At 42.4% G+C, this 11,992-nt stretch overlaps 1 protein-coding gene across 3 annotated transcripts; it reads right to left on the bottom strand.

Moving 5' to 3' along the window:
- Positions 1-1,909: 1,909 nt before the first annotated feature.
- GJA3 (gap junction protein alpha 3) lies at positions 1,910-11,638 on the bottom strand. Of its 3 annotated transcripts, XM_030959212.1 has the most exons (4): positions 11,449-11,638; positions 9,975-10,052; positions 9,673-9,763; positions 1,910-5,092 (listed from the first exon to the last, which is right to left on the bottom strand). In XM_030959212.1, the coding sequence occupies exon 4, from the start codon at positions 5,073-5,075 to the stop codon at positions 3,534-3,536; it is 1,542 nt and encodes a 513-aa protein (XP_030815072.1). In that variant the 5' UTR covers positions 5,076-5,092; positions 9,673-9,763; positions 9,975-10,052; positions 11,449-11,638; the 3' UTR covers positions 1,910-3,533. The 3 variants fall into 3 exon arrangements, with proteins under 3 accessions (XP_030815072.1, XP_030815080.1, XP_030815088.1); XM_030959220.1 differs by lacking the exon at positions 9,673-9,763; XM_030959228.1 differs by lacking the exon at positions 9,673-9,763 and having other exon boundaries at positions 1,910-4,977.
- Positions 11,639-11,992: the final 354 nt, after the last annotated feature.

The raw sequence follows: 11,992 nt of genomic DNA, 5'->3' as shown, positions 1-11,992 counted from the left end.
CAGGCATGATTCTGTTCTGACTTCTGCTTTTGTGATAACTTACCTACTGGTTTTGTATCTTAGCTGTGCACTTGAGATCATTCAGAATTGCGGTTTGAACAGCCACATGACTGGGCTAAATCAGGGTATCACCTGCTTCCAGTTCCCATGAAACTTTCTAATTAATTGACAGGAAAGAGTCAACAACTTAGAAATTAGCAGATAATTTTTGCCAATTTTTGTCCAGACTCTATTCTGCAAGTCAATGGGTGTTTGTACATATTTTCTAGAACTGCACAATTCTGCACAGAATTCAGCACTTGACTCACAGGATGTTGAATTCAGCGATCGTTCATCAGTAAAGACTGAAGTCCTCAAAATCGGCCACACCAGTAAGATTTTTCTTTCAACAAATCTGAATCCAGATGTGATGCAGCAACTACAAGCAGTTGTAAGCACTAAGGAGGAGTTCTGCCAAAACAGTTACCTGGGCTTAAATGAAGAAAGAGTTACTCCAAATGAAACTGCAGGCAATGAAGAGGCGTGACGCTGCATAGTTACGTGATGGAACTTAAGCTGATCTTAAAAGCGCAACCTGTGAGTTGTAGCTTTGCTTTCTCAGACCAGGACTGCCTGGATGCAGAGGCTGCTCTCTCAGACTTCTCTTAGGGGTTGCAATAGAGTTACATTTCTCCCCCCGAGCTTCACCTAACAGGAAAAACCATCTTTTAGAGCTTTCCAGTAGTTACTCTTGCTGAAAATACCATATAATCCACAAAAGCATCTGAACTTTCTGCAGCTCTAACCACACACATTAACTTGAACAGGTCAGCCTAGGTCTCAGTTGACCCTGAGTTTAATCTATCTCTCTTACTATTTTCATATACAATATGGATGCAATCCTGCAGGACACACTCTGTGAGGGTAGTACTAAAGTAAGGGCTGCAAGATGCAGAACCCCATCAAACATCATCAGTTTTGCTCTCAGAAAGTGGTAATAAAAAGCACACATTCCAGATGGTCTGGTTTATATAAATACACTCCAGAAAGACTTTGACTTCATTCTTCAGAAGCATAGAACAAAGGAAAATGTAGCCCATAAACTCCGATGTACTAAAACACAGAGATGCATATACTGCATTATTTCAGCAATGTAGTTAACTAGCATTTATCAAAACTTACAAAACTACTACTATAGATGCTAGTAAATCTAAAAAAATTTTTGCATCTTAATCTCTGCCTTTGTTTACATCTAGGCAACTTCATCAACTTTAGTCTATGTTTAGCATAGCTGCATGGATATAATAGAAAGCAGAACTTGGCTTTTAGTTTTCTGGCAGAAAGGGTTTTTATGGCTTATAACACAGAAAATCCATGAGAGAATGCCTGAAGCTGAATACTGAATAATAAATATCTTTATTGTACTACTACACATCGACTTTTAATGCAGTGGCTGCCCTAAAGATCCATGGAAGCAGAAGGACTTCTCCTCACCTGGTTCAACACAAGCAGGACAAGGAAGTCATGAGACAACATGCCCAAAGGTTGCAGAACAGTGCTTCTGATCATAAGAAGCTCATTGTGACTACTCAGAAAGCAGCAAAAATGTTTAATCTTGTGTGGTGGGAATATATTTTGACTGTTGAATAAAATAAGCATGCTCAGGAAAACATTTAACAGCAGAAACAACTGATAATGTTAACTACTTACTACAGGATGACCCTGCTTTGCCTGAGTAAGGACTGCACTGCCAGGCCAAACACTTGGAAGATGCAAAGGGTTATCCCAGTGTGTTTGATTGCTCTTTTTCAGTTAGAGTACATTTGATTTATAGCAGCAACAGGACTGACTCCAAGCTTTAGTTCTTTTGGATTTTGCTTAGAACAGAAGCTGGGCTTAATTCTGTATTCCTTTCGTACTGAAACTCTCCTGAGCCTATTCAGGCATGCAGAATTCTAACATCTTGTTTAGGAGGGAATAAAGGACAGAATCTGTTGAAAGAAAAGATGCACCTTAGGAAAAAAAAAACCCCTAGTACTTTCCTTCACCCATTTTTAAGGGACACACACATTTTTCAAACACAGGATTTCAATGTTTTTTCTAAGGCCCAAAATGTAGATTTCTTCTGGCTCCCAAAACTTCATGTGAATGTTAGTCTTGCTTGAATAAGGCCTGCAAGATCCACTCCCAAATCTTGCTCCTTGTTAAATTGAATGGAAATTCTGAAAGTGACTTCAGTCAGATTCAGACCCTTCAGCCACCACATTGCCCAGATATTTTAGCCACTTTATCTGCAATACAATATTATCTAAGTCTGTTTTCACTGATCTAAAGACACTACAGATTGATGTTAAAGGCTACACAACAGGAAATAATGTTGATTTGGGAATTTCACCATTATTAAGTTTTTTTCCTCTTACATTTTCTTGTAAGATCAAAGATCAAACTAAAATTATTAAGTACACAGTCAAGTAATTTTAAACCTACAGACTATTCGCAAAATGTTCAAATACTTAAAAATAAGCACTCAAGTTCACTTCTAAAAAGCATTTTTCCAACAAACTTATGCTGATATCTAACAGTCTAAAATGCAGAGCTGTACTTTATCCTAATTGTCTGTCCATGAGCAATGTATGGAGCCACAGTGTATTGAAATCATAATCCTTGCTTTCTGAAGAGAAATTGTTCTGTGTAATAATTTCCGAGGTGTGGTTTGAATTCCTGTCCTCCTGTAAGCAATTTTAGAAGTCAGCTAAAATTATAGTCAAACATGCTCAAACATATTTGCAGGCTTATAAACATGGTGTGATCGTGGTAGGCAAACACTGGATAGAAGGTCAAACTGAACACTTCCTAAGAGGTCAAGAGTAAAAAAAAAAAATTATGGAAAGAAGAACCTCAAAAATCTATTCCAGGGGTTCCCTAAACTTTGCCTGGCTGAGGACCGCATCAGTGACTTGCCATGAACACAAAGGCTTCATAAGGCACGTTATGTGGAAGAAACTGAGTTACCTTTAGTATGGCAAGTTGGTCCATAGACACAACAGGTGCCAAGAGGCAATATACCACCCTGATGTTTGCCATAGGGCTACGTAAGATTTAAGAGGAAGAAAATAAGTCATTGCATCTGCTCATGTAGAGCTTCTGGGAAAGAGCTGAAGTGAAGGCAAGGGCAGGAGGGAGATGACAGCCAGGTGCATGGGCACCAGGGATATTAACATTTTTCTCAGATGGAAGTCAGCCTCAAGGCAGACGACCAGCTACCACCGCCACCTGTTACCTGTGCAGGCCTCCCCTACGGCTGCCCTTGAGGGATCTGCTGTGAACATGAAGGAAAGCGGGACTGGTCCCCTGGCCCACAGGCTCCGCTTCGGTCACCCCTGACCTATTAGAAAATGTTGATAATTTTCCCCACTACAACTCACAGAGTGCAAAAACAGCAAGCGTCTAAGTTTGAAGCTAGGCCTCCTCACCCACACCAGGCCTGGCCTCCCCAGGCAGCTCCCCTGCCCACTCCGCCTTCCAGCACCCGCTCCCCGAGCAGGGCGACCGCCTCACACGGCCAGGTCGTCTGACCGGGCTCTGCAGCTGCTCGACTTACTGGCCCTGCTCAGGCGCCGCGTGTCTACGAGCAGCGGCGGCTCGTGCATCTCCACCGTGGTGCAGGCAGCTGACACGGGCCGTGCCCCTGACAGCTCCACCTCGCCCTCCACATCCCACTTGCTGCCGCTCGCCCCGCTCAGGCTGGTGCTGCTGCCGCTGTTGGCTGCGGCAATGGGCAGCACGGCCGGGGGTGGGAGTAGCTGCTCCAGTGGCTCTTCCTGCTCAGGAAGGGGATGCCGGATGCTGCTGGGGGTAGAGGAGCCTGCTGAGCTGGAGGAAACCTTCCCCTGCTGCTCAGCTGCCATGTTGACCCAGTTCTGCTCAGATGTCAGGGCACGGCTGCCGCTGTTGAAGTAGTTGATGACGGTTGGCGTGGGCGTGGGGATGGGGGTCGGGATGGTGACGGGAGTGGAGATGGGCGTGGGAGTCACAGCGCGGTGCCTCTCCTCAGGAACTTGTGGAGCAGCGGGGTAGCTTGCCATGGACGTCGTGTTGGAGGGGGGCCGCGGCCTTGGAGCAGCTGTAGCATAGTACGATGCCATGGTCACTGGGGCCAGCAGCGGGGTGACAGCACGGGTGTCAGGCAGAACAGGGGCTGGTGTGGCAGTCGTGACCACCACAGGTGGTGCTGGCGGCGGCAGGGAAACAGGTTTGGACTCCCCTGTTACCATAACTGGTGTCATTGTTGCGACAGGCATCTCTAGGATGTACTGGCTTGTCATGCCCTGCTTAAGCTTCTTCCACCCCAAGTGATATATCTCAAGCATGTTCAGCAGCAGGGAGACTGAGGCCACCACCAACATGAAAATGATGAAGATTGTCTTCTCGGTGGGCCTCGAGATGAAGCAGTCCACAGTGTGTGGACAAGGTGAGCGGCTGCACTGGTAGACCGGCTTTAGCTCGAAGCCATATAGGAAGTACTGGCCCACAATGAAGCCCACCTCAAACAGTGTCTTGAATATGATATTGAAGACATAGGTACGGAGCAAGGCACCCCCCATACGGATTCTACCACGTTCATCACGGATTGGGAGCTTCTCCTTCCCCCTTTTGACAATAGGTTGATCTTTGACGTTATTGCTGCCTCCTCCACCACCGCTGCCAGATGCTGCTGCTGCTACTGGGTAGTTGCCATCTTTGCTGCTCCCCTTCTTTTTCAGCTCCTCTTTCTCTTTCCTCTTCTCCTCCATGCGTACAATGTGCAGGACATGGCCCAGGTAGATGAGGGTTGGAGTGGAGACAAAAATGATCTGCAGCACCCAGAAGCGAATGTGAGAAATGGGGAAGGCTTTGTCATAGCAAACATTTTCGCAACCAGGTTGCTGAGTGTTGCATGTGAAGTCTGACTGCTCGTCTCCCCAGACCTCCTCAGCAGCAGCCCCCAGCACCAGGATCCTGAAGATAAACAGTACCGTCAGCCAAACCTTGCCAATAACCGTGGAGTGCTCCTGCGCATTCTCTAACAGTCTCCCCAGAAAGCTCCAGTCACCCATTGCTTCAGATTTCTAACCTACAACAAAAACATCAGAGCAATTAGAGCAATGTTAAAACATCTTGTAATTCCACAACGCTGGGGCAGAACAGACTGATCCTCGACAAATTATATTTCTTATCTTGCTTTTGCAGATTATTGCACACATACATTAAGAACTAGATAACCCTGGGACCACACAACCACAGGCTTTGGTGAGCACAGAAGGGAGATGTTTAAAATGATCTCACAGAGCCCATACAGGCCTATACACAACTGGCAAGAAGGATTTGTAAGTTAGATTTTCTACAACATTTAGATATTTTTAAAAGCATTATTTCTGTTTCCTTTGTCTGAGATGGCTCTATCTGCTCCTGCTTTTATTTAGAAAAGAGCAGGTAGAAATCAGATAAATTAAACAGAATAATGCTACTATTAATGCAACTGCACTGGTATCCAGAATGTGATGCAAAGTTTGCCTAACTCTAATAATTGTATTGTTATAAGAATTTATTTATTCCAGCAATCAGGAAGTTAGTAATGGGTCTCTGCTATTTTCAAACTATACAAACAGAGAAAAATAATTACTCAAAACCTATGGAATTTACAGTTGAATTTTGGAATTTGTACAACTCAACAAGCATGTTCTCAAAGACTAATCATATCTGAATTTGTTCATAAAAAAACCCAGACATTTTAATAACTTGAAATATTGGGAAGAATGACAAATTCTGCAAATGACAAAGGAATGGTGAAAAGGTTTCTGTGCTATTTCCCCTACTGTCCTGGAAGTTTGTGTTACTGAACCATACCTACTGCAACATCATTAAAACCAAACAAAGCAAAACAAAAAACCAAAACAACAAACTCAAGGTCACTTCAGCAACTATAATACAGAGATTTTCTTGGAAAAAAACAGAATTACATCCTATGACCTTATTTTTGTGACAAACAACTGGCATATATTCTCAGCAGTTTCCACCAATTCATGCATGATGGGCTTTGCAAGTCCAATTCTAGGCAGAGACACAATTGCTGATTTGGAAAGGCTTAAAGTGTGAGATTTTTTTTTAATATCAGATTCCTCACAAGCTTCCTCCAATTGAGAAACAAGAGAAAACTCCTGGTATCACTTCTCTTATCCTTGGCCTGTTCCTAACTGGATTATATGTAAGAATACTGGATTATATAGAAGTACAATTCATTCCCCAAATAAACTCACTTCTACATTTTATATGTCAACCTTCAACTAAAAACAAAATTTAAAAATTTGCTTTCAGCTAACTTCAATACCTTCAGAAATACTTGTACCATAACCGTAATTCAGATTTAACAATTTGCACAGAGTAAAAACCACTATCAGAAAAGTAATTATTTTCTTGTTTAAAAACCTTAGAATATTTTTACATATAACTTAATTACATCTTACTATGGTTATACTTCTTATCCAAACAGGGTTTCTTACAATTCCTGAGAAAAAAAAGTTGTTCATTGCTACAGCTAGGAATTTACCACTGAAGAAGTGTACTACTCTCACCATTATATGAATGTAATTTCCAGCAATTATGACACTGGTTTTCCAAAACAAGTATTTCCAAAGTCTATCCTAAATTTCTTTCAGGCTTTTAGTTAGGCAATGAAAGAAATTAAGTTTATTCAAGGTACTTTTTTATGACTTGATTTTACTGTGAAATTTACGAAATACCTGTAACTGCAGAGTAGTATGCTTTCACGCAAAAAGCAACAACACACCCATTAGTATTTTGCAAGTCTATAAATCCTGGTATACTAATTCATTTTTTATCACACGAAGTTCATTTAACAAAAACTCCCCCTAAAAATACATCTTTGATATTCTTCAAAAATGCATTCCCTTTAATGCAAGTGAATTCTTTTTCCAACATAACATGATAAACTACAAACAACGATAATAAAAACTAAATACTGATTTTGTGTACATATGTTCCCTGTCCTGAAACATTTTTTTAAATATATGTAGATTCTTCTTGAAGAATATATTTTTTCTCCTCTTAAAACAGTAGCCCAAAGCTGAATAAATTTTGTTATAGTATCTTCATAGTCTTAATTTAATATGTTTATACTACTTTAAAATTTAACAATCCATCTTAATGTATAAGGTTTAAAATATTTTGGATTGTTAAGTAATTTTAATCTTTTTATGGCAGTAATGAATTATTTTTATACTTTTTTTTTACTCAAAATCATTTGAAGCTATACCCAGTTTAGTTCCAGCTTTGAACAGAACTGAACTGGTGTTTGGGGATGTTCTCATTATGAGTGGGAAAATGCAGGAAAAGCAAAATAAATAATGTGATATTAGATGGATTAAAGAAGTTTAGCATAAACCCAAGTTCAATATTTCCTTTTTCTGCTATATTTTACATTATTCTGTGTCTCTCAGCTCGACACTCTCTGCCTCACTCTATTTTCCATCCTGATAAAACAAAATAGGCATCTCAGGTAATGAGCAGGCAATGATGTCTACAATGGAAACAGGATGTTTTCTGCTTTTCTGAGGATTTATCTAGTGATTAACAGAAGAACATTAACCATTTTTAGAACTTAAAATGACAAATAATAAATCCATCTAACTTAATCATTCTCCAATCACTATTATTACTCAAGATTTTTTTTCTTTTTACTACAGGTCAGCAATGCCCAGGCTGAGTTAATTCAGGATACCAAAGACATGACACAATGCACTTCTCAGAGGATAGACATAAAAAAAGCTATTTTAGTGCTTACATTAGCTGCTAAAATATTTATTTCTGTGTATTAGAGTGCAAATTCATCCTGCACACCAAGAGGAAGTGTCTAAGTCGTGAGCAGATACTTCACAGCATCTCAGCTGCACAGAGGTGAAAAATCTCAGTGTATATCCTAGTATGAATTGCAGCAACTGCTGCCTTCACCACAAATGTGTCTTGTCCATAGTACATAAATACTGGAAGGACATTTTTTCCAAGGGCAATGCAAAGTTACATATCTCCACTGGCTGGAGAGTTCCCAGAAATCCAAGTCCTGTGTCTTTCTTCACTGTCAATACATTCTTCAGTAAGCAATTCTTAAGGCCAATGTAACTCATCAAAAATCACACCAAAAACTGCAAAGGGGTGGCTTGATACAAATCATTATTAAATCACATCAAATGAAAACAGAAAGTTCACAAAGCTCAGATAATATTTGATTTTTCCCTAGTGACTTCAAGAATACCTATGACTAAATTTAAATGGCCACAACTCAATATTTTAGCTGAGAATATCCCAAGCTTGCTTTTGTAGTATTACATAAAATTCAACTGTATAGTATTACTTTCAGTGCTACAGAAACAGGCAACTCTTAAGACTTAATCTTCAATATGGATTGTGAAAGGAGACATTTTTTCTTTTTGTGCTTGGAAAAAAATGCAGATTACAAAATGAAACATCTTTATCTGCATTTCATTATGTCCATGAATACCCACAAGGGAATGACAGAGAATCTGTCTCAGAAAACAATCTAATTCAACAGTATGAAAAGCAAGGACTTCATGAACCTTCATATCATTTAATAAGAACTGGGAGTCTTGTATTATTTGGTGTATTTTGTTGTATTGTATTTCTTTCTTGTATTAGAAAATCATTCCTTTGAGACCACACTGAAAAATGGACATTCATAAAAATTGGCATGGCATTTAAGAATCAATGTTGTGTTATTAATTACTAGTTTAGTACATGCATAAACACACTTTGCACATAACAAAGAGAACAAGCAAGAGAGAATAAATTTTAGAAGCTGCAATGTCATATCTATCTCTATGCAGGAGAAGAATAATTATAATGTGACATTGACAAACTTTCCAGTTATTTTTCTTTCTGATGATGTTACTGAAGAGGTTCATCACCATGTGCACTAGGTGTGCAAAATTTGACATTTTATTATTTATAAATTTACTCAAACATGCACATGTCTATGTATTTGTATACACATATGAACACAAATAAGTACATGGCTGTACTACATATATTACCAGATTATGACACTTGATTTATATCCTTGTCAGAATACAATTCCTTAAATTCAGCCCACATTTCCTTAAATTTCTTGTGACAGTCTAAAAACTCAGGATTTAGATTTTTTTCTTCAAAATTATATCTGTTTTATAAAGCAGTATGACAAAAAAAAAAAAAGCTGTTAAAACAACTCTCAATATTTACTATGTTTTTACACCAATCAGGAATCTCCACCACTACCAGGTTCTTAACTTTGCTAACTTAAATGAGACAAAAGCAGTCATCCTGCAGAGAGTCTGCAGCGTGACCATGTACTTCCAGACAAACTGGCATATGTGCAGGCACAGAATGAGCTACTACAGTTTCCAGTGGAACTTAATGGCATTTGGCCATGTACATGTATATGAAACACAATGGTGTTTCATAACTCACAATAGAGGTTTCACAGTTCATTTTATAAACATGTTTAAATGAAGATTTGAAAAATACCTTTCTTCATGCTCTCAGTGTCATACTTTCAGACACATCTATCACCACTCTCATTGTATTTTAAACACTTGTTAAAAATTAATTCCTAAACTGATCTTGTTATTACCTTGAACTTACTTTACTGCTATGGAGCCTTCTCCTTAAATCCCAGGCAAAACTTCTTTAGACTTCTTCTTGACTCCACTTGACCTCTGAGTGAAAGTTTGGCCTGAGTAAAGGAAAAGTGCGAGGAGTGCAGGGCTGAGCCCAGAGGAGAGCTACACCCCACCTGTTAAACTCCCCTCTTCCCCGCTGGAGCCCCTGCCCTGGTTCATTAGCTGCAGGAGAAAAACAGGAACAAAAAGCAACCCCTTTTCTCCCCCAGAATACTCAAATACCATCTTAGACGTCTAGGTGGCAAGGAAAAGACAATGACTTACCAGCAAAGCTGAAAGGTGTGAAGGGTGTGGAGCTACCGGGGGACTGCAGAACAGCCGTGGAGCATGAGGGCAGCAGTCCTACATCCCGAGCGAGTGAAGCATGAATGAGACAGAGCTGTCAGGTGCCCACATGCCACCAGCTACACAGATCTAAAAACTGCGCCGTGAGGAGTGTCCCGCCCCCCGCCCCAGATATACAAAGGAAAGATGAGCCTTTCTGGCATTCAAAGACTCAAGACCCTTTTTCAATGCAGAAAAGCAGGGACTCCAACATTTGAGTATCTGTCTGAGAGGACTTCAGGTAAGTTAAAGTAACTGCAAGGGAGACCCTGTTCAAACTCCTCAAAGTACACTTTTGTACTGTGGAAACAATTTAAATTTTTTCTAATTTCATTCTAAAATCTTCCAGCAGGATTCTCTCATTTACCTTTAAATGAAAGAGGTAAATACCTCTAGTATCTCTGACTACTCAGTTCATTTTTCATATCTATGTTAGTATTTTAAAGACCTAACACACTAAGGATTTCTAATAACATGCCAGGCTTATATGATTTCTTCAGTGAGTCAGCAATGAACCCAAAAATTTTTTGCCTACAGGAAAAAAAAAGACACAAATGAAAAACTTTTTTGCTTGTAACACTGGCAAATTTTTACTTCATCAAGCTTCATACCTTCCCAAGAATATTTATTCGTCTCAATACTTTGCATCACTTGTGAGTCCTACATGAACAAGTGAGCAACTGGCATGTTTTGGTAACTCTCGGACCAAAGATGTGAACAGAGTGAGGTAAAAGCAGGGAGGCCACCTGGCCGTTTTCCCCACTATCAGTAGAAAGTGCTCTTTCTACTGAAAGTGGATCAGTGTCAGTGGAACCCCGGAACCACCTCGGTTATGCTCGTGAACTCCATCATTCTGTGCAGCACCACTTACAATGCTGAAAGAAATTCTGGCTCTGCTTTATATTTAAGACTTAACTTTACTCCAAGCGCAAAACTGGCTGGAAACGCACGTCAGTATTCACATGCCAGTAGCAACTTTTAAGGAAGATATTACACGTGCCTACACAACCATCCTGGATACTAGTTACTTTGTCCTCCACTGCATCTTCTGAGGTACTTGGTGAGGTTCGGACACTTGTCCCTGCCGCACCAGGCTCAGTTACCGTCCCATCTGCGAGCGCCGCCGCCTTCAGACGGTTCCCTGGCTGCAGCACGAACAGCGGGACACTCGCCTCAGGGTCCCTCACGAACGTACCCAGAGCAATAGGGGCCACGACTGGCCCCTGAGACGACTCCTCCTCAGTAGGACGAGCAGGCTGGGCCCCGCCCTGCCTTTCCCTGGCGCCCATCCCACGACCGGGGGACACGGCGAGCGGGCAGAGGCCCGGGCAGGCTCCCGCCCCCGGCGTGCCCGCGTCCCCTGTGCCGGCCCTGCCCGGCGGCGAGCGTCGCAGCCCAGGCCCGCTCTACTTACGCTTGGCGGGAGGAAGGCTTTGTAAAGCAGCAAGGGCGCGACTCCTTCGGAAGAGTCCAGGCGGAGATGGCGCACAGGTCGTTTAAGCGGGGGGAAGAGGCGCCCCCAAACTCGGCGGGGCTGTGGCAGAAGCGGCAGGGCGGGCCGGGCGGCGCCGGCAGCCCCTGCCCAGCGCCGTGCCCTGCGCCGTGCCCAGCCCCTGTCTAGCGCCGTGCCCTGCGCCCTGGCTGCTGCTGCCCGCCCAGCCCCTGCCCTGTGCCCTGCCTTGTGCCTTGCCTTGTGCCCTGCCTGCTGCTGCCCGCGCTCCCCGCCCGGCACCGGCACCTCTGGCGGCCGCCCCGCAGCCCCCGGGCACCTGGCCCTCCCTCTGCCCCCCTCCCCGCCTCCCGCCGCGGCTCCTCACGGGACGGGCCAGCAGCCCCTCTGGTCCCCTGCGAAGCTCCAAGCGGATTGTCTCCCTGGATTTTAAAATGTTTGTCACTGTGCAGATGACCCATCCCACCTCCGCGGGATTTCCTGGGGAATAAAAGAGTTTATTTCCCGC

The sequence above is a fragment of the Camarhynchus parvulus genome, chromosome 1 (assembly GCF_901933205.1).
Source record: "Camarhynchus parvulus chromosome 1, STF_HiC, whole genome shotgun sequence".
NCBI classification, from domain to species: domain Eukaryota; kingdom Metazoa; phylum Chordata; class Aves; order Passeriformes; family Thraupidae; genus Camarhynchus; species Camarhynchus parvulus.
Note: the sequence above shows the minus strand (reverse complement) of the source record. Positions and strands in the feature narration are given on the sequence as shown.

What these genes read in the sequence shown, in the direction of transcription:
- GJA3 (XM_030959212.1), bottom strand. Translation starts at nt 5,075, where the DNA reads ATGGGTGACTGGAGCTTTCTGGGGAGACTGTTAGAGAATGCGCAGGAG.